The sequence below is a fragment of the Budorcas taxicolor genome, chromosome 1 (genome assembly GCF_023091745.1).
Source record: "Budorcas taxicolor isolate Tak-1 chromosome 1, Takin1.1, whole genome shotgun sequence".
Lineage (NCBI taxonomy): Eukaryota > Metazoa > Chordata > Mammalia > Artiodactyla > Bovidae > Budorcas > Budorcas taxicolor.
Window position 1 is genome coordinate 65540443 of NC_068910.1, and position 23260 is coordinate 65563702.

Genomic DNA, 23260 nt, shown 5'->3' on the forward strand with positions numbered 1-23260 from the left:
AAATTTTCACTGAACCACATTGCCCTTTACGGTGAAGAAATTCTGCCTATTTTGTAATAAAGGGGGAAGGGGCGGGGGAAGAGGGAAAAAGAGACTTATGTAAAGACCTTTTTTCCCCGCATCCATAAACTCCCCAAAGGCAAGGACCAAGATTTTGTTCCTTTTATTATCTCCTACTGTACACCTAACAGAAGCAGAAGATATTAAGAAGAGGTGGCAAGAATACACGGAAGAACTGTACAAAAAGATCTTCACAACCCAGATAATCAAGATGGTGTGATGACTCATCTAGAACCAGACATCCTGGAATGTGAAGTCAAGTGGGCCTTAGAAAGCATCACTACGAACAAAACTATTGGAGGTGATGGAATTCCAGTGGAGCTATTTCAAATCCTGAAAGATGATGCTGTGAAAGTGCTGCACTCAATATGCCAGCAAATTTGGAAAACTCAGCAGTGGCCACAGGACTGAAACAGGTCAGTTTTCATTCCAATCCCAAACAAAGGCAACCCCAAAGAATGCTCAAACTACCACAGAATTGCACTCATCTCACATCCTAGTAAAGTAATGCTCAAAATTCTCCAAGCCAGGCTTCAGCAATATGTGAACCGTGAACTTCCTGATGTTCAAGCTGGTTTTAGAAAAGGCAGAGGAAGCTGAGATCAAATTGCCAACATCCACTGGATTATGGAAAAAGCAAGAGAGTTCCAGAAACACATCTATTTCTGCTTTATTGACTATGCCAAAGCCTTTGACTGTGTGGATCACAACAAACTGTGGAAAATTCTGAAAGAGATGGGAATACCAGACCACCTGATCTGCCTCTTGAGAAATCTGTATGCAGGTCAGGAAGCAACAGTTAGAACTGGACATGGAACAACAGACTGGTTCCAAATAGGAAAAGGTGTACGTCAAGGCTGTATATTGTCACCCTGCTTATTCAACTTATATGCAGAGTACATCATGAGAAATGCTGGGCTGGAAGAAGCACAAGCTGGAATCCAGATTGCTGGGAGAAATATCAATAACCTCAGATATGCAGATGACACCACCCTTATGGCAGAAAGTGAAGAGGAACTAAAAAGCCTCTTGATGAAAGTGAAAGTGAAGAGTGAAAAAGTTGGCTTAAAGCTCAACATTCAGAAAACGAAGATCATGGCATCTGGTCCCATCACTTCATGGGAAATAGATGGGGAAACAGTGGCAACAAATGTCAGACTTTATTTTTTGGGGGGCTCCAAAATCACTGCAGATGGTGACTTCAGCCATGAAATTAAAAGACGCTTGCTCCTTGGAAGAAAAGTTATGACCAACCTAGATAGTATATTCAAAAGCAGAGACATTACTTTGCTGACTAAGGTCCGTCTAGTCAAGGCTATGGTTTTTCCTGTGGTCATGTATGGATGTGAGAGTTGGATTGTGAAGAAGGCTGAGCGCTGAAGAATTGATGCTTTTGAACTGTGGTATTGGAGAAGACTCTTGAGAGTCCCTTGGACTGCAAGGAGATCCAACCAGTCCATTCTGAAGGAGATCAGCCCTAGGATTTCTTTGGAAGGAATGATGCTAAAGCTGAAACTCCAATACTTTGGCCACCTCATGGTTAAGAGTTGACTCACTGGATAAGACCCTGATGCTGGGAGGGATTGGGGGCAGGAGGAGAAGTGGACGACAGAGGATGAGATGGCTGGATGGCATCACTGGCTCGATGGACGTGAGTCTGAGTGAACTCCGGGAGATGGTGATGGACAGGGAGGCCTGGCATGCTGCGGTTCATGGGGTCGCCAAGAGTCGGACACGACTGAGTGACTGAACTGAACTGAACTGAACTGTACACCTGGCTTCCCAGGTGGCGCTAGCAGTAAAGAACCTGCCTGCCAATTCTGGAGATGCAAAGAGATGTGGGTTTCATCCCTGGGTGGGGAAGGTCCCTTGGAGGAGGGCAGGGCAACTTACTCCGGTATTCTTGCCTGGCCAATCCCTTGGACAGAGGAGGCTGGCAGTCCATAGGGTTGCAGTCAGACACCACTGAAGCGACTCAGCACGCACGCAGGAACTCAGTTCATAGCAGTAATTCAAAGACTACTTCTGTGAACCATGATATAATGACTAATAAGCTAAAAATCTAAAAGGAGGGTATTGTTTATTGGGGTCTGGTTCAATCCCTATTGTGCCTGTATCTGACAATATACGGTAAGCATTTAACCACTTGCCAACGGTGGCAGCCAGGACTATATCTCGCTTAAATCCCCCGAAGTTGGCCTCTGTGCCTCAAAAACGTCACCACATGGGACCCACAGAAGCGTTGCCGCTCTAGCTATCATCCCTGCGCGCAAGACACTGCCCGGCTTCTTGGGCTGGCGTCCGCTGTCAGAAAAGCGGAACCCGGGAAGGAGCTCTTTGCCCGTAACCAACATGGCCTCTCGGAGGCTTCAGACTGAGGGCGGCAGCCTACGGATCACGTGAGGGAAGTTGCACTCTTCTATTGGCTTCTTCTGCTGGACGGCTACGGGGGCAATAACCCACGTGGGCCGGCCTTAAAGGGCCCGCGGCTATCTCAGCCGTAGCTCTGCCCTCTGTGGCCGGCTGGGGCCCCCGAAAGGAAAGGCGGCGGGCGGGGCCCGGCGCTCTCCCGGAGCCGCGGTGACCACCGCCGGCTGCAACGCGAGCCCCGAGGCGGCGGACCGGAGAGGGGCGCGAGGATCCCGCGTGGGGCCGCGCGGGCGCGGGGTCATGGAGGACAGCTCCGCCGGGCCCCGGCTCGGGGCGGCGGCCGAGGCGGCCGAGGCGCGAGCGCAGCCCGGGTACACGCTGCGGCCCTTCGCGCCGTTCTCGGGGGCGGCCGGGCCCGACGAGGGCGGCGGCGACTGGAGCTTCATCGACTGCGAGATGATGGAGGAGGTAGACCTGCAGGACCTGCCCAGCGCCACCATCGCCTGCCACCTGGACCCGCGCGTGTTCGTGGATGGCCTGTGCCGGGTGAGGGCCCGGGTGCGGCGGCCCGTCGGGCGGAGGGCGGACACTTGTTGCCGGGACGAGGTGGCGCCGAGGTCCGGGGCCGGCTCGGGGCAGCCTCTTCAAGCCGGGCCGCTGGCGGAGGAACGCAGCGATGTCCCCGGCCACCCTGCCTCGGTTCCCCTCTGTCCCGGCTGGGGTGGGAGCGCCCTCCCCGAGATCCCGGGTTCCCGAGCACCTGCCGGGCCGCGCGCTGCCCGCGCATGGTGGGGATCTTCAGAGGGACTTGCCTTTCACCTGGGCTGGCTGGTAACCACCTCCCAGAGATGCCCCTGCCCCCGCTCCCGCCCCCCCGGCCCCGGGTGTGAACTCGGGTGCGTTAGAGGGGCCACATCGCAGGAGACGATCAGAGCATGAATTAGCTGCCCAGATGGCCGGGGATGCGCGTACCCTCACCTTGAGGCTTGGGTCGTGCCGGGCACTTTACTTAACTCCTTTGAGGGGGGGTCGCTTCATTCATAGGGAGGAGGAAACACATTTGTCTGCGCGACGTTGACTCACTGTACATAAATAGGACCGTGTCTTCGCATTCTCAATCTGCACGCCTGGGAAGGAAAGCCAATGTTTGGGTGAGAAGCCGCGGTTGCTGTTTATCCAGCGCTTGGCCAGTTTTGGTCGAATGGTGTTGGGGGGAAGGGGCCATTTGCTAGGCCTTTGAGGATAGTTAGTCGGGAATCCTGCTCCCTGAAGAGGGGGTGGGGCAGGGGACACTCAGTAAAGGGGGAGTTGGATTTTGTTTTCTGTTTTTATTTTCCCCTCCAGATCCCCACATTTTAGACACGTTGGAGGGTGAGGGGGCAGGTATGAGTAACAGATGGTGGTGGGGAGGAGGGATTTATTTCTGATCTGCAATCAGTGTGCAGAGTAAAATGTGTACCTCCGCTGGCATTGCAGGATAAAGCCTGCCTTTGAGAGAGATGCCCCATTAGGGGAGCAGCTATCAAAGAAAGTGCTGCTTTCGGATGCTTGGCTCTGAGTCCACGGTTAAGTGTCAGTGAACTGGAGTTGAAGGCGGCTGCCAAGAGGGACAACATTGGAACAGAGAATGGTGCCCTTAAGACCCATGTGTTTATCAGGTACAGGCCCATCTACTCTCAGAAAGGATGTCCAGTGCTATGTGCTTAGATAAGGGTCCGTGCATGCTTTCTAAAGCTACAGCTGGCACAAATACAGGGTCTAACTCCTTTCACTCTAAAACCTTTTCTCTTCTTGAGGCTGAGGTCTGTCAGCATATGGAGTTTCTTTCTTACTGGTCCTAGGCGGTCATGCCAAAGGAGCAAGATCAGATCATACAAGGTGTCGCTTGTGTGCCTAGCAGTCTCATAGTTTTGCAGTCTTCCCTGTGTCAGAGACCATCCTGAAATTGCTGCGTCTGAAATGTTCCCCACCTTGCAAGCTCTTCACTTTAACAAATGGGTAGAGATTCTGCTTTGAGCCAGGCACTCACTGTTCTAGGCTCTGAGGGCACAGCAGTGAAGAAAAGAGCCTTTCTGCCTTCAGGACTGGCATTTTTGTTGGGGAAAACAAGGCAATAAACAAATATATATGAGATAGGTCAGGAGGTGATGGTACTATAGGAAAGAAATTGGCCTTAGGAGATGGGGAGGGGAGGGGGACTGCTGTTTTACCAGAAGACGATCGGGGAAAGGCTTACTCACAAGGTACTGTTTTGAGCAGAGACACCGTTCATTTATTCTTTTACTGTTTAGCGAATGCTTCCTGTGCTTCAGGTGCTGTTTTAGGCCCAGTGGACAGAGTGGTGAACACGATGAGCTTTCTGCTTATGTTCTAGCAGAGGCTGAGAAAGGGGGAGACAGTTTTTGAAAAGGAATGCACAGGTGGGAATCAGGCTGGTGCGATAGGGAGTGGCCGAGGAGAGGACAGAGAGTAGGCTGTGCCAGCCAGGACCTAGCAGGGATACTGCAGTGGTTCTGGAGGGGTAATGAAGAACTGGTTGGTGGGGGCAGGACTGAGGCAATCAACAGAGAGTGTTGGATGGAGGGAAGTCCTGTTGCTGGGACCCTAGGGGAGGAATCTTCTGGCAGGAGCTACAGACATGGAGGGATGGAACTGAGGTGCTGAAGCAGCGAGCTGCAAGTTAAGAAGTATCCCAGCTTGCCCCAGCTTTCTGATCTCATCATTGGCGGAACCAAGCTGGCAGCCAGGAAGCTGGGGACTCCAAGCAATGCAGCTGGTAGGTGGGGTCAGGGCTCAGAGAAGGTGGAGGGGGCGAACACAGCTCTGGGATCAGTGCCGGTAAAGAGGACCTGCAGAGAGAGTCAGCCTGCAGTCCGTTTTACACCAAGTGGCCCCAGAAGGCCACTCTGCACTGCTTGGGTGTGGCTGGCAGGAGGAAGCTCCCCATGTAGATGTTGTGTGGTGGGCCTCCAGGCAGAGGGCATAGCAGATGTGGAAGTTCCAGGGCAGGGATGAGCGAAGGCCTTTCCAGGGCCCAGTGAGGGAGGTGGTGGTGGCCAAGGTTGGATGCAGCCAGGGAACGGTTCCTTGGGAGCCTGGGAGGCCCTGGGAAGGATTTGGGTCCTATAGTAATTAAAAGCTAGCTGGAGAATGGCTTTGGGGAAGGAGGTTGAGTGGGCAGGAGAGGCAGCAAGGAGACCCCTTGTGAGGATCTTAGCTTGGGTTGTCAGGGGAGCTGGCCAGGTGTTTGCACTAGGCTTGTGGGGTTGGAAACCATGCTCTCTTCTCCATGCAGGGCTCAGGAGCCTCCGAATGTGGGCTGGGGGAGCTCTGTGCCTTGGTCGCCCATCTATAGGGTCCTTCAGACCACTGGAAAGCCTTCCAGGAGAAAGCTAGTCTCTCATTTAGCCAACACCACCCCTCCAGGTGGGAAGATGCGGCTTCTGAGATTTCAGTTGGACAACTTTATCATTTTGGAGGCCATTTTTCCTAAAGCTGGAGTGTCGCCTTGGGGTGCTGTAGTGAAAATGTGATTCTACTTGAGGTCAGCAGTGTCTAGTAGGCAGACTGTTAACTGTGTTGCCCACAGAGGTCCCCTTTGTGCTGGTAATCTGGCCATGTGGGTATCTTTACCTAGTCTGTTGGAGGGTCACCTGGATGAGTGACAGTGTCTTAACCTGTTAAAGCTGCTGTAACAAAATACCACAGACTGATGGCTTCTAAACAACAGGAACTTATTTCACGCAGTTGTGGAGGCCAGCATGGCTGGGTGAGGGCCCTCTTGTGGGTTATAGGCTCCTCTGTGCCCTCATGCAGTGGAAGGGATGAGAGAGCTCTGTGGGGGTCTCTTACAAGGGCACTAATCCCATTATGAGGGCCCCACCCTCATGATCCTTAATGACCTCTCAATAGCTGATACCATCATCTTCGAGGGGGAGCACATCAGTCTATGAATTTGGGGGAAACAGGCATCCAGAGGGTGGCAGGTGATGTGAAGGAAAAAGGCTGTGTCAGTGTTCTTCCCATGTGTTCATGTCATTCTCTGACCTTCATCTTAAAGGAAAGAAAGAAATTGACCCGAACTATCAGTTCATTTCCTGGTGGCACAGACAGTAAAGAAACCGTCTGCGATGCAGAAGATCCAGGGTTCAATCCCCGGGTTGGGAAGGTCCCCTGAAGAAGGGAATGGCAACCCACTCCAGTATTCTTGCCTGGAAAATTCCCTGGACTGAGGAGACTGCAGGCGACAGTCCATGGGGTCGCAAAGAGTCAGACAGGACTGAGCAACTGACATCATTTCATTAGGGAGTTAATACTGGAAGCTCATTTTCTATCACAGTTGGATCTGATATGTAAAATGTATTTTTGTTAGCTGGATCATCATCCAGTATTGTAAATTATTTATAATCAACATGTTCATTAATTGTTTATCTAAAAAATGAAGCCATATCATCATTAATTTCAAATAATATTAGTCATTTCATGTAATATATTAAGAGATTCACACCATTACAAATAAATGAAAACTTTTATTAAAATAAGATTATTTTTCTGTTGTACAAATGTTTGCTTAGCATATTCCACTGCCGTATTCTTTTTGTGAACCTTTTTGCTTTTTGCTGAGAAAGTAGAGCTGTGCTTTGCACCAGTAATTACCTGTGCTTTGGATTGTTGGCAGCGGTTGGCTGGTTCCCTGGAATAAGAGTTCAGTTAGTTGTCACCAAGCTAACCAGAAGTTTAGAGTTCTCACATAATATTGTTAGTTTCCAGGCAGTAGAGATGGTTCCATAGAGTAATGGAAACGAACACCATGTTTCTGTTGTCTGAGCCATGAATGTATATTTGATCGACAGGCTAATTTGGAAAATGCTAATCATAGAAAAATTCACTCTCCTAGTGAATAAACTCACCTTTCTTAAAACAAACGCCCATGTAAGATTTGTGATACTGCCATGCTGCTGCTGCTGCTAAGTCGCCTCAGTCGTGTCCGACTCTGTGCGACCCCATAGACGGCAGCCCGCCAGGCTCCCCCGTCCCTGGGATTCTCCAAGCAAGAACACTGCAGTGGGTTGCCATTTCCTTCTCCAATGCGTGAAAGTGAAAAGTCAAAGTGAAGTTGCTCAGTCATGTCTGACACCCAGCGACCCCATGGACTGCAGCCCACCAGGCTCCTCCGTCCATGGGATCTTCCAGGAAAGAGTACTGGACTGGGTTGTCATTGCCTTCTCCGGATACTGCCATAACTTTCCTTTAAAAACATGAAATATCCTGATGGTTGTGAAAGGAGTTGGAGCGGTATCCTTAAATTCTTTTTATCAGTGAAGGCCCCTGAGCAGTTCGCGAAATGCCTGTGCCCAGGCCCCTCCAGACCAACTCCAGTCTCGTCCTGGGAGTCTTGGCCTGGGAGACTCCCCAACGTGATTCTAATTGGGAGACAAGATTGAGGACCACCATCTAGCCAAAAGGGGTCTAGCCTGACCAGAATCGTTGTCATATCATGAACATATACTTGGGTCATCGATCACTGGTTCCACTCTCAGCCAGATCTGTGCCTTGGTCTCCTCCAGTCCAAGATGAGAGTCAGGGCCATGCTCTGAGGCCTCCCTTCTCCTAAGCGCCATTTGACCTCGTGGCTGTAAAGCAGGGTGACTGGCCGTCATGCTGAGAGCCTAGCCTTTGGGACAAGAACAAGAACACCTCCTCGAGCGTGGGCTTGCCTCGCCTGGCCTCCGTGCTCATCCTCTTGTGCTGCTGCGTGCTCTCCTGCTGCTGCTAAGTCACTTCAGTCGTGTCCGACTCCGTGCGACCCTGTAGAGGGCAGCCCACCAGGCTTCTCTGTCCACAGGATTCTCTCCACCAGACGTCAGATCCCAGACTTGTCCTCCCAAAGCCTGTAGTTTGGTAGTAAACAAGTTATCACTCAGTAGTGATCTGATGATTGAAACGTTGGGGAGATCCCACGTGGCACAGCTGAAGTGCGTGGTTTCCACTTGCGTGGCTGTTATGTGCTTGGCCATGTGGCTGTCTGTGCCTGTCCCGAGTCAGCCTGTGGCAGCGTGCTGTCAAAGGTGACACTCCGGCAGCAGAGCTGACAGTTAGGCTCCGCTGCAGCATGGCACCCCCGCCTGCCCGGACCATTGGCACTTCTCAGCCTAGTGTCGCCGGCTCTCTCAGACTTGAACCGGCCTCACCTTTCCCCGTAAACCTCAAGTGTGGAGAGATCTTAAGCCAATATGGTATGCTTTAGTTTATTTGGGAAAGTTCAGAATGTTCTAAGTTTAAGAAAAGCCCACCTATTACATACGTGCAAAGTTTACAGTTATCCGCCGTTTCCCTAATTTCAGAATTTCTGGCTCATATATAAACAAACAGAGACTATATTAATGTCCATGAGGTTCTTTTGATCTCTCCTCCCTGTTCCTCTCCCTCACAAGCATTTGATCCCCTTTCCAGCTCAACCCATCAGCACCCTTCATTCATTGCTCAAAGCACGTCTTCTTCGGTGCAGTCGTTTTCAGGACTCTTGTCAGCAACTACAGACATTTCAAGCCCCAAGACAATTACGTAAAGGAACCGGAAAAAAAAAAAAAAGGCTTTGTGATAGAACAGCTAAAGCAGAGGCTGTTTGATTGCAGTGTTTATATTTCAAGCCGTACTCCTTTCTAAAAAGGCCAGCAGGTGACACGGTCCATTCTTTTTGCCTACAGGCCACCCCCTGTTCTGTGCCGGCCCCACTCCTGTCACGGTGATGGTGCTGTGCACGTCAGTGTGTGTTGGGGGTGGGCTGGGGAGTCGCCTCCTTGGTGTATGTTTTCTGCACACAATTGTTTGGACCCGTTTCAAGGGCTGAGGAGTGCTAGTCATTCAAAATACAGTTCAGTTGCGACAGAGAATTTTTTCCTTTGTAAATACTAATCAGCACATGGAGACGCTGGCACTTAATGAAACTATAAGTGACTCTGCTCTGTTCTCTGAGCTGCTGCTGCTGCTGCTAAGTCACTTCAGTTGCGTCCAACTCTGTGACCCCATAGACGGCAGCCCACCAGGCTCCCCCGTCCCTGGGATTCTCCAGGCAAAAACGCTGGAGTGGGTTGCCATTTCCTTCTTCAATGCATGAAAGTGAAAAGTGAAAGGGAAATCGCTCTGAGCAGTGATGGGCTATACCATGGCCATACCGGAGTGGGTTACCATTCCCTTCTTCAGGGGAATCTTCCTGATCCAGGGATCGAACCTATAACACTATAAAAGAATGTGATTTTAGACTCCACTACTTAATGTAAGTAAAATACCTGGTTGATAGGTTTACAGCAAAAGCTGTCAGTCTATATACTTCTGAACTGAAAGTTCAGGAAACAAAAGCTTTTTTTTTTTTTTTTTAACGTTGGGAAGGCTCAGTACTTTTCCTTTCATTACTAATTTCAGCAGGTGCAATATGTAGTTCCCATGTGTAACCATAATTAACACCAGAGAAAAAGGTGTTGAGGTTGGCCTGAATTCAGAATTGAAAGACAAAAATGTTATTGGATTCAGAAAGCTAATATTGGAGGTTTTTTTTTTCATTCAACAATAGCTTGTTTTACTTTGTCACCTTTATCATTTTTGTTAAATTTTCTGCTTTACCTTACTGATAATAAAATAGTTTCTGTTCATTTACATGAGTTGCTTTCTGTGTAATATATACCATTTCATCATTTTACAAGAACTCTATGAAATTGGTACTATTATTCCCATTCTACAGATGTGAAAACTGAGGCCAGGAGAGGCCAAGTAACCTGTCCCAGGTCACATAGTAAGTGCTGGCCCTATGATGCAAACCTGCTTTCGTGTTAATTGCTCAATCATTTCTGACTCTTTGCGACCCCATGGACTGTAGCTCACCAAAATCCTCTCCATGAAATTCTCCAGGCAAGAATACTGGAATGGATAACCATTTCCTTTTCCAGGGGATCTTCCTGGCCCAGGGATCAAACCCCATTCTCCTACATTGCACAAAACTGGTTTTAGCCAACTCCAAAGCCTGTTCTGGAATCATCTTACAGTATGCAGTAATGCATGTGAATTTTTCATATCTTTCACATCTTATTTCAGCCCTAGGATAGCTCTATGAATAAAGTTCTTTTATCCACAGGAAACTGAGGTTCAGATGAATTACAACTCTGTTATTCTCTCAGCCATTTATTTATATTTAACAGATATATTTGAGTGCTTTTGGGACATCGGTTACAGCCCTGATGACATTCTTGGGTTCAAGCAGAAGGCAGTACCTGGGTGCTGGAGCCAGACAGACCTGGACTTAAATCCTGGCTCCATCACTTCACTCATTTATTCATTCATTCAACTCAGTCACTCCTTCCTTCAGTCATTCATTCATTCACTCATTCAACAAGTATTTTTTAAGATAATGTTTGAATTTTATTTTTATTATTGTCATTGAATTTATGCATTTTGATACATTTTTAATTTAATTTTTTAAAATATAGTAATACATTCACATTGTTCAAAACCCAGAAAGTATTAAAACGTATATAGTGAAAAGTCTTTCTCCAATCCTTGATAGTCAGTCCTCTCAAAAGTAACTATGATTTTTGGTAAACTTTCTGCTTCCGGAGTTTCTATATGCATATTTGAATATAACATGGGTATTTCACTAGACTTTCATCTCTTTGCCCTTGACACACTAAAGTTGCATATTTGTTCACTGTTCTGTATCTTGATGTTTTCCCCACATAACGGTATAGCTTGGAGATGTTTCTATATTGGTACACAGAAAGGTCTCTTTTTTCCTGCTGTATAGTATTCCATTGCACACATACTATACTTTGTTTAACCAGCCCCTATTGGTAGATATTTGGTTTGTTTCCTAATTTTTCCTGTTACACATGACTTTTCCATGAGTCACTTCAGATGGGTGGCAGAGAATTCGTCTAGTCAAAGGGCATATTCATTTTAACATGTGTTTCTCAGGGCCTGCTGTGTTCTGAGCACTGTGCTGGTGGCAAGGCCCTCTGTAGGACCCCAGATGAATCAGTCAACCTCCCCAGGCCCCCAGTCTGCCCAGTTGCAGAAGGAGGACAGTAATCCCACCCCCACAGTCTTGGTGAGGTCATTGTGAGTGGTCACAGCCCTCGGTGAATGACAGACAGCAGCCTTCCTCCTGGTGCTCACAGGCCAGCAGGGAGGACACGTGATTTGTTTTTTAACTGTGTATGCTATGTGAATACAGCCTAAGGGCTTCATGGGTTTCACAGATGACTCAGTAGTAAAGAACTTGCCTTCCAGTGCAGGAGATATGGGTTCGATCCCTGGGTCAGGAAGATGCCCTGGCGAAGGAAATGGCAACCCACTCCAGTATCCTTGCCTGGAGAATCCCACGGAGAGAGGAGCATGGCGGGCTACAGCCCATGTACTTGCAAAGAGCTGGACACAACTGAGCACATATACACACACACACATGCAAGGGCTTAACAGATCCATAACAAACCACCTGTCCTTGGGCGAGATGTCCACCCAGACCTCTGCCGCTTCATCTATGAAGTGAGCAGGTTGAGCTGGATCAGCTCAGTGGGGTTGCTTCTGGCTCTTCCATTGGTGGAGTGCGGCCCCTTTGCCCCTTGCTACCCCAGAGGATTTCCCCAGCAGGAACTGGCTCAGCAACAGAATGTTCCCTAGTGTGACCGTGACTCTAGTTCTCTTCCATCCGGCTTTCCAGCCTCGCACCTGTAGGGGAGACAGAACCCTGCCTCTGCCTGTCCTAGGTTTTCAGCTGTGACTCTTTAAGAAAAAGATGGATCACAAGAGAAAAACAGTTATTAACGCATGCAGCATGCATCAGGGGGGAGAACCCTCAGCACGACAACGTGGAGACTTAGAACTTGGCTTGTACAGCCTCTTCAACAAAGAATAAATTGATAAGAGAAATGGTAGGAGGGAGGGAAGCCATTCCAGGCTTCCAGCTCGCTGCAGGGAAGTCAGTTCATGGGAGGAAGCTGATGGGCACTTTGGCACACTCCTCCATGAGATTCTGGAACGTCTCCATTAAGAGGGTCATTTATATCCTACCTTCAGGCAGGAAAGAGAGGGAAGATGGACGTTTCCTGCATATGTGCTTTGTAACTGCCTTCAGCTCCAAATAACTTTTATGTTGAAGAGGCATACTTGGGGGGGGTGACATTCTGGCTTCCCCATCCCCACACTCCTGCCTTACCCTGCAGTGGTCCCTGGGAAGCCTGTCTGCCGGTTTATGGAAGAGAGAAGGTCAATTTCGGTCACTTAACGCTTGTGTCTGTAATTGGTCTTGGAAGTTTCATTGCTCCAAGAGGAACATGTGTCAGAGACACTCTACTTGACCCCACAGCCAATTCTGTCCAGTTGCCATTTGAGAGTTTGCCAGAGGTTTATCCTTACAAAGCCAGAACATTTGAGTGCATCTTTTCTTTTTTTTTAAAGTTTGTCCATTACTAGGGGCTTTTACAGATCTCCTGATAGTCATTTATTATTGACAGGGTGACTGTATGCTCCAGTTTGCCCATCTCGTCCCACGAAGGTAGTAGTCCCCTCTTTCATCTGAAGTTTGAGTGATCACTTATATACGTACTTAGTATTTATACAGTTCATGATAAACACCCTATTAGTGCTTACCGTTGGCCAAATATTTTATGTACATTGTTAGATTTCATCCTTCTTGTGCTTAGTTGCTCAGCTGTGTCTGACTCTTTGCAGCGCTATGCCCTGTAGCCTTCCAGGCTTCTCTGTTCGTGGGATTCTCCAGGCAAGAATGCTGGACTGGGTAGTCATCCCCTTCTCCAGGGCAATCTTCCCAACCCAACATTGCAGGCGAATTCTTTACTGTCTGAGCCACCAGGGAAGCCTACTCATCCTTCTTAACAACCTTCTGTGATAGATACTGTATTTGCCCATTTTATAGATGACAACGTCTTTCTGCTGCCTTTGCAAAGCTAATCAGCACATAGAATCCCATGGCAACTGGGCATCAGATTCTGGGTGCAGCTACAGAACGATGGCAGACAGGACCTTCGGCTCAAGCCTTCCTCATTTCTGCAAGGAGGAATCAAGGCTCAGAGCGGTGGTGAGGTTTCCTGAGGGGGAACTCACTACATACTAGCAGAACTAGAATTTTCTCCCAGCCCGCCAGTTACACTGCTTGTCTGATTTTCTGTGCAATGATGTCCTCCCCTGCCCCATCCCCCAGCCCTCGCTGAGCACGCAGAGGTGTTGTTTAGTCGGCTGAGTCATGTCAGAATCTTTTGTGACCCCCTGGACTGTAGCCCGCCAGGCTCCTCTGTTCCATGGGATTTTCCAGGCACAAATACGGGAGTAGGTTGCCATCTCCTGCTCCAGGGGGCACCCAGGGCATGTGGATAGTGAGGTGGACATCCAGAGTCTCATCGGCAGGAACAAGAAGAACTGTCACCACGCTACCGTTAGGGGCCCCCAAAGAGCAAGGTATCTGTGGCCGGTCCTGGTGGAGGGGCAGAGGAGATGGTGTCCTGAGAGCTAGTCCCCGGGGCTGTTTGAACACCAGCGCCCGCCACCAGGGGGAGGTCACTTCACATAAGTTCTGCCATAGAGACTGGTGGTTGCCTTAGACTTTATTTCTGGCATTAAAGACAGAAAGTGCATTTTCAGAGGGGGAACTCCCTCCTTGTGCTGCAGAAGAAGCTATCATAATCATCGGTGTGTAATTGAAACTCGCAAGAGGAGAGACACCCCCTCCCCTCCCAGAAAGCTGGCCAAGGGAGGGGACCCTCGCTGCTGCTGGGCAATGGGACCCACTTTGGTTCCAACAGGGAACAAGGATGCTGTGCCTCAAGGAGTGACCCCTCCTCTTCCAGCTGCCCCTAGTGAAGGCTGTGACATCCTCCACCCCCTGCTCTGATCTGTGGTTACTTGTTCAGACGGTGACTCAAACTATCAGGTGACTAAAACTATCAGCATAAAGAAATACAAAGAGAGCTCACTCAGAGGAAGCAGGCACTTCACTGCAGAGATAAGGGCAATTTTCTGAGCTGGCTTCTGCCATTAGGTTGCTACAGAGATTAGTTTTCAAAGGCAAAGCTCATGCTGCTGCATAGGTTGCCAGACCCCTGTGGTGACCCCTGTTCTCTGAGGAATTATCTACTGCCCAGGCGACAGGGTAACAGCGTTGTTCTGGGCTGAAGTCAGGATTTGGGACAGTTCGGGTAGGTCTCAGCTCTGCTCACACAGCCACCTTTCCATCCTAAGGTGCAGGTCTCAGACGGTGATGGAGAATCCTCAGGTCGGAGTCAGCTGATTGTTGTTGCTCAGGCGCTCAGTCATGTCCAACTCTTTGTGACCCCATGGACTGTGGCACGCCACGCTTCCCTGTCTTTCACCATCTCTCAGAGTTTGCTCAGACTCACGTCCATTGAGTCTGTGATGCCATCCAACCACCTCATCCTCTATCACCCAGTTCTCCTGCCCTCAATCTTTCCCAGCATCAGGGTCTTTGCCAGCGAGTTGGCTCTTCCCGGCAGGTGGCCAGAGTATTGGAGTTTCAGTTTCAGCATCAATCCTTCCAGTGAGTATTCAGGGTTGATTTCCCTTTGGGTTGACTGGTTTGATCTCCTTGCTGTCCAAGGGACTCTCAAGAATCGTCTCCAGCACCACAGTTTGAAAGCATCAATTCTTCAGCACTCAGCCTTCTTTATGTTCCAGCTGACTATAAACTCCTAAAAACAGACCACTCACCAGCAAAACTCGCTGGGTTACAGTTCATGAACTGGCCAGGAAGCCCTTGCAGACATCTGGCAACACCTCTCCCTCTCTGGAGCAGCCCCACTGTAGGTGTATCCTTCAGACTCAACCACGTGCTTGACCTTGACACAGCATTTCCAGAGCTGTTCTCATTTTTCACATCAACTCTGAATTTGTGTATTTCTTCCCAGTGACTTACAAGTTTTCAGGGCACACTTGGACTCCAGTGTGTTCTGTTACCTGTTATTTCCTTGATATATCTTGGGAAATACCATCACCGAATGGTCACATAGTCTATAACCTCCACATTCAGAGTATTCCCGTTACTTGGAACACATTTAAGATAATGACCTAGTTCTCACTACTGTGAACATGCCTGAGACGGTGGCATAGATGAGTTGGGTGGGCGTAGAGAGGTTATATGTTTGGGGGGTGACTTCCTGCATTTATTGGAGGGTAGCTGTGCAGAGGCCCAAATAGAGTCCAATGTGCTATATCCGTGGCTTGGAATGAAGCACTAACAGCCAGCCTGTGGCTGAGATCGTGAGCACATTCTTTATCTTATATCGTAAAACAAGGGCTGGGTGGTCCTTTACCCTACTAGGATACAGCGAGAATGAAATACAGCAAGGCCATGTTTGTGATAATACTTGAAGGCAGAACATACCCTGAAATGATCTGCTTAGTCTTTATCAAGGACTTTATTACTTACTTTATGATCAGAGGTTTTGTATTGAATCAGTTCAGTTCAGTTCAGTTCAGTTCAGTTCAGTTGCTCAGTCATGTCTGACTCTTTGCCACCCCATGGACTGCAGCACGCCAGGCTTCCCTGTCCATCACCAATTCTCGGAGCTTACTCAAACTCATGTGCATGGAGTCGGTGATGCCAGTGTATTGAATAGCCATTTCATTTTTATTTCATTTTCCTTTCTTTTCCTCCTCTGTTTTCTCTCCTAGATAGCACAGGGACCACACTGGCAGGATTACTTACTTGTGGGCTTTTTCTTGCCTGTTGTTCACTTTATTTTAATGGCTTAGCCGAGAGTGAAAGTGTGCAAAAGAGAACACAGGCATTACCCCAAGAACGCCCACCTTCTTTATGGACAAATGCCTACGTTCCTTTAGGGCTTCTCGGGTGAAGAATCGTCCTGCCAATGCAGGAGACACAGGTTCAATCCCTGGGTCGGGAAGATCCCCTGGAGAAAGAAATGACAACCCACTCCAATATTCTTGCCCGGGAAGTCCCATGGACAGAAGAGCCTGCTGGGCTTCAGTCCATGGGGTCGCAAAAGAGTTGGGCATAACAACAAGCTACTTTGGTATTGTGTGTTAAAAAAAAAAGCACAGAGTCAGACAGCTGAGCGACTGAGCACAGCACAGGCATGTTACAGGAGCAGTAACATGCAGTAGTTACGAGGGTGGACTCCAGAGTCAAGTCGGTCTGCACTGTGAGACCTTGGTCAAGGACGTTATCTTCCCTGTGCTTCAGTCCCTTTGTAAAATGGGGTAATAAAAGTACAAGATGAAAAGAGCATATAAATACAGGGCTAAGAATAATACCTTCCAACTGTGAGCAGTTTTATTTCAGTGGTTACTAAAATGCAAAGACTGTTGTATCTGAGATTGCTCGCTGCATAATCCTGTGCCCAGGACAGTGTCTGCCACCAGGTCTCCCACATTGCAGGCAGACGCTTTACCCTCTGAGCCACCAGGGAAGCCCCAATAAATATTTGTGCAGCAGTGAAAATAAAGCATTGACATTATAAGGAAAGCATTGCTCTCTTAAGTTCGTTAAATGTTGAGCCTTATTTTCCCAGGAGTAATTTTAGGCACCTCCAGGTGCTGCCTACATTATCTTAGCCCAGTAGGTTCTGCTGGGCTTCCCAGGTGGCTCAGTGGTAAAAAATCTGCCTTCCATGCAGGAGACTCGAGTTCGCTCCCTGGGTCAGGAAGATCCCCTGGAGTAGGAAATGGCAATGCACTCCAGTATTCTTGCCTGGAAAATTCCATGGATAGAGGAGCCTGGCGGGCTACCATCCACAGGGTCACAGAGAGTCACACATGACTGAGCACACAGAGGCTCTGCAGCTTTAAAATTGTTGCACGCACACATGTGTGCGTGCATGTGTGTGTGCGCACACACCCACACCTGTATGAAATTGACAGGCTTAGATTTTCCTCAACGTTTAGGCTACTGTTGTGAAACGTATTATACCAGAAGACTACCCTGGCTTGTTATCACTTGTAATGCTTAGAAAACCATGTTTTAACGTGATTGAGTGTTGCCACAATGTTGAAAACAAAGAAAACTATAAACACTTAAAAAAAAAGTCAGTAAGATAATGGACATAAAAACCATCAATTTTCTCTGAAACAAAATCATTATTGATGATGCAAAGAAATCCTAGGCTTCTCCACACACACACATACAATCCTGTATTTGAAAAATATACTGTCATCTTTGCTGGTAAGGTTTTCCCCCCTCCCTCCATCCCTCCCTTCTTCTTTCTCTCTCTCTCCGCTTCCCTCCCCTCTCTTCCCTCTCCTTTTCCTTAGAATGCCTTTTTGAGGACACATAGATCTTTTCAGAAATGCATTGTCACCTGCTGAATCCCACGTGCTAGCTAGCCTCTGGCCTCCTTGATAGAAGGGAGCAGGTCATTCTTTGCCAAATCTTGTCCGAAGGGGGCAAAGTCAACTTGTGAGCTTCTTATCTCTGAACACTGCTGCCCTGGTTTCCATCAGGTTGTGCCAGGAAAGATGACCTTCCTTAATGAAATGTATGCTGTCTGCTTAGTACTCAGTAGCCTGCTGTGCTTTTAATTACATGAACCAGTCTTTAAAAACTTGAGTCTTATCCCTGGAGCAGCATGGCACCCACAGTCTGTCCCCAGGTCAGCCATTCCAGATGGTTACATCAGAGAGCGGCACCCGTGGGGGCTGAAGATTGGATCGAAGGGCTTTAGCACGGTGTGGTCTGGGCTCGTAGTTCTTGGAGCGCTTTCTTTTTTTTTTTAAGAATTCCAATTTTATTAGAGAATGTATCTAAAATACAATATTTATTAAGTTATATTATTTGAATGGAAATATACTCTGTATCACAACTATAACAGTTTTTATAGATAATTCATTTATATCTCTATAGTTCAAAAGTCACTAAATCATAGTGTAATTAAGATACCATTGCTACAAATATATACGAATTTAAAGTTTTTCTTTATTATACCATCTTGGAATCACAAACATTTATCTGATTTACATTACATAGATCAAGACTATTTTGCCTGATTTATATTCCACAGTTCAATTTATTCTTGTATATACATTTGCACTCAATCATCCTACCTTCTTATATTTTAAAAATAGCATTTTACTGAACCATCGTGAGTGCTCATTACCCCACATTCTGTGAGCAAAATCAAGGTTCTTATATTCTCTGTCACATAAAGGCTACTATCATAAGCAAAGCACCAGTCACAGCAAATCTGTCAATCATGACAATTGGTCTAGGTTTTCACATTTTAGTAGTAAGCACATCAGGTGAGAGATGAAGGGTCTAGAAAGCCAGATGCAAAGCAGCAAGGGCCCAGTTCACCAAGGTGGGCTTGTGCTAAGCTAAAGGGAGGCCCAAAGGCTCTCCCCTGGATGCCGCCCCAGGGCCGCCTTATTTGGGGAAAACTCTGATTTGTCTGTTTTTCAGCGGCTGAGCCGGACGCCAGTTGGCCAGCATCAGGAGTTCAGGCTCACCCTCCGCGCTGAAGTTAAGAGTACGGAATTTCAGCTTGTGCTGACTGCTAACAGAGATGGGTTCGGAGCGCTTTCTTTGTGCTTTCAGTCCAGGATAACTCAGCCTTCATCCAGCCTTCCAGTCAGACTTTAGCAAGAAGCTACTCACCGTTGTATTTACGTCTACACTGTGCCCGGGTGTTGCTGTTCAATCGCTAAGGCGTGTCTCACTCTTTGCCCCCGCCCCCTGCCCGCATGGACTGCAGAACGTCAGGCTTCCCTGTCCTTCACCATCTCCTGGAGCTTGCTCAGACTCATGTCCATCGAGTCAGTGGTGCCACCCAACCGTCTCATCCTCTGTCGTCCCCTTCTCTTCCCGCCTTCAATCTTTCCCAGCATCAGGGTCTTTTCCAATGAGTCAGTTCTTTGTATCAGTTCTTTGTGCTTTGAAGATTAATTCTTTATAAAATTTACATTTGGCCATTAAAATAAAAGCATTGATTGAAAATATCTCATCCTTTTCTCTCATTCTGTTTCTTCGGAATAACCTCTAGGTTTTACAGTGCTCTTTCATATATAGTCTATATACACCATGTGTATGTATTTATAAATATCATACTATACACACTCTTTTGCTATTTGCTCTCTTAAAATACTGGACATCTTTCAATAGACTCAATGCATTTCTTTTGATAACTGCCTTGCATTTCTTAATAAGAATGCAATGTAATTTAACCAGCAATTCTTTTTTCTGTTTTTGTTAGACGTTTGGCCATGCCATGTGGCCTGACCAGGGATCAAACCCATGCCCTCTGCAGTGAGAGTTCAGAGTCTTAGCCGCTAGACCCCTATGGAAGTCCCAGCAGTTCGTACTGGTGGACATTTATTTTGTTTCTAGGTTGGGTATTTTGGTTTTGTGTTTTCTTATTATGAGGAGCATCCTTACACAGACCTCCCTGAGTGTCCATGGGGGACCCGTTCCAGGACGGACAGTTACCAAAATCTACAGAAGCTCGAGTCTTTTATGGTAAATGACGTCATATTTGCACATAACCTTCGCAGTGTAAACACTCTGCATGCATGCATACTTAGTCGCTCAGTTGTGTCCAACTCTTTGCAACCCTTTGGACTGTAGCTCGCCAGGCTCCTCATTCCATGAGATTCTGATGAGAATGAGAATACTGGGGTGGGTTGCTCTTTTCTTCTTCAGGGGATCTTCCAACCCAGGGATCGAACCGGGGTCTCCTGCACTGGCAGGAGGATTCTTTACCCTCTGAGCCACCAGGAAAGCCCCTACAAAGAGTGAAAGCAAAACGCAACGACCAAACCTTGTTGATATTTTGAGTGAGATTCCTTTGGGTTGATAGTTACTTTGGGATAATTGACATCTTTATATATTATGTTGTTATAATGTTGTTCTGGGCTTCACTGATGGCTCAGATGGTAAAGAATCTGCCTGCAATGCGGGAGACCCAGGTTCGATCCCTGGGTTGGGAAGATCCCCTGGAGGACGAAATGGCACCCCACTCCAGTATTCTTGCCTAGAGAATTCCATGGACAGGAAGCCTGGCAGGCTACAGTCCATGGGGTTGACAGAGTGGCTAACACACAGTGTTGTTCTACTTACTTAAGCCATCTTTTATGCCATATGTGCAGGTTTGGCATCTTCCATATGCATATATATATTCTTCACATAGATCGCCTATATATTTCTTTAGTGTGTTTTTATGTTTTAGATTTTTCAGTGAAAATATTTCCATGTAAGCTTAAGAAATATATTAAAATATGAGATCTCCTTTTCCATTATATGTCCTTCTCCTTTCATGTAAAGGGATTGTTGTTTGCATATTGATTTTGTAACCCTCTGCCATACTAAAGCCTCTTATGGTTTCTTCTGCATTTTGCAGGTGTTAAATCACATCATCTGCAAATAGTGACAGTCTTGCCATCCTCTTTATAATACTTCTGTTTTCTTCTCTTATCCACACGGCACTTGGACACTAGATTACAGGAGCAGCAGGTGTCATCTTTGTTGTGGCCTGCCTTGAGGGCAATGTGCTGGTGTTCCACCATTGACCTTAACCTTGGCCAGGCAGTGTGGTGTTTTAACTCACCTCTGGTATCTCTGACAAATACTTGCCTGTCCTAGACCCGGTTACCCGCAACAGATACACCCAGCTGTCTCATTGCTTTTCTCTTGCGTAGCACTCAGTTCTCCTTCTAAGGAAGTGACTTCAGCCTTTTGGCCAAAGTCATCATTTTCCAGTAGTTCACCAGACTGACCAACAATGCAAAGGAAAAGAGGAAAGGCACCGGCTTTGTGTTCTCTAGGTCTCTTAGAAAACACGGATCCATTCCTTTGGCCACACATGTGCGAATCTACAAAAAAGGTAATATTGTAGACGTCAGGGAACTTGATACTTGTGGGCACTGTTGACAGTGGGATGCCCCCAAATGTTCCCACGGCAAGACTGGAAGAGCCCACCGTGTGACCTGGCGTACTGTTGGGATTGTGGCAAACAAGCAATTTAAGGGTATGATTCCTACCAGGACAATTAATGTCCACACTGAGCATATTAGGCTTGCTAAGAGTCTAGATAGCTTCCTGAAACATGGGAAGGGAAATGACTGGGAAAAGAAGAAAGCCAAAGGGGAAGATACTTGGGTTTAATTGAAGCTCCAGCTGGTTCCACCCAGAGAAACACACTTTATAGAAACCTGCAAAAAAGGAGCCTGAGCTGCTGGAACCCATTCGCTATGAATTCATTACATAATAGGTGTGAAAAAATAAAAGTTCTCTGGACTATAAAAAACAAAGAAAAAGAAGTGACCTCAAGAACATTAAAAGCATTTTTATTGTAGTATTGTTGATGTACAATATTATATAAGTGTACAATGTAGTGATTCACAATTTTTGATGATTATACTCCAATTGTACTTATTATAAAGTATTGGCTATATTGCTCATGTTATAAAATATATCCTCATAGCTTATTACTTTTATACATGATAGTCTGTGCCTTTTAATCCCCTATACCTTTATTGCTTCTGCCTCTGTCCCTCTCCCCGCTGGCAAGCGCTAGTTTGTTCTCTGTATCTGGGATTGGTTTCCGTTCTGTTATATTCACTAGTTTAACTTTCAGATTCCACGTATAAGTGATACACAGTATTTCTGTCTGACTTAATTCACTTAGTGTTAAGTGACTTACCCTGCAAGTTCATCTGTGTGGTTGCAGATGGCAAAAATGTCCTTTTTATGGCTGAGTAGTATTCCATGGTATACACACGCACCGCATCTTTCAAGAACACTTTCTGGACCTTGTGTCTCTGTCTGCACAGTCTGGATGCTGCTGATGGAGTGCCCTGTGTTGATGGAAATCTTCTGTGTCTGCTCTGTCCCACGTGATCGCCGCTGAGCATCTGAGACGTGGCTGTGCCTGTGAAGCTAAATTTTATTTCATTTAAATTAATTAATTTAATTAAAATTAATTTAAATCATGATCAACTATTGAGCACTTAAAATGCAGCTACTGCTGCTAAGGAACTGAGTTCTTAATTTTGTATAAGTAAGTTTATTTTTTAATTTTTTTATGTTATGTTATGCTGCGTGGCACATGGGTTCCTAGTTCCTCAACCAGAGATTGAACCTGTGCTCCTTGCAGTGGGAGCGCAGAGTCTTAATGACAGGACCACCAGGAAATCCCTTAATTTAGCTGAAATAGCCACATGTGGCTATTAGGTCCAGCACTGGGCAGCACTGGCTCTTCAGCCCTAAATAGCATGAAAGCCTAGGACGTGAGCACAGAAAGGACCTGGCGGCTCCTGCTGTGCCCCGAGAGGTGGGGGCTGGCCTCAGATCCTCGCACGGCAAGTTCATGATTAAACAGAAGAAGCCAGGCTCCCCGTTCTTGTCTCTGGCTTTTCTCACTGTGCTTGACCCTCCTCTTAACTCCTCACTTCCCACGTCCCTTCTTCCTATGACAGCCGAAGTCCAGGTGTGTACCGACTTACACACCTTTGATAAACATGTCTTAACCCACTGACTTCTCCACTAAGTCTGGAGGAGTCTGGCTTCCGGGCTGGTGCAGATGTAGAATTTTCAGCTCTGTGGTCTTGCCCTGCAGGGCCAAGGCTCTCTCGTGAGAAGGGCAGGTGCAGTGGGTCCAGGCGCTGTGTCTGGCCTCTCTGCCGGTGGGATCAGAACATCCTTAAACACCTGAGGATGTCTAAGATGCTCCGGCATCCTCAGGAACACCCGTTCTGTGCCCTTTCAGTTCACGTTGTCTTCTGGTCCCATCCTTAAAAGATTGTAAACATCGGTGCTGCCAGCATGACAGCAGGGCATTGCTTCTTGCCCCTTGACTAATCT

At 47.3% G+C, this 23260-nt stretch overlaps 1 protein-coding gene across 1 annotated transcript in view; it reads left to right on the top strand.

The window, feature by feature from the left end:
• The first annotated feature begins 2730 nt into the window (after positions 1-2730).
• The window catches only part of RCAN1 (regulator of calcineurin 1), a 123197-nt gene continuing 102667 nt past the window's right edge, over positions 2731-23260 (top strand). Inside the window, exon 1 of the mRNA XM_052637004.1 lies at positions 2731-2976. Within this exon, the coding sequence (XP_052492964.1) occupies positions 2731-2976 (246 nt within the window). The remainder of the gene's footprint in view (positions 2977-23260) is intronic.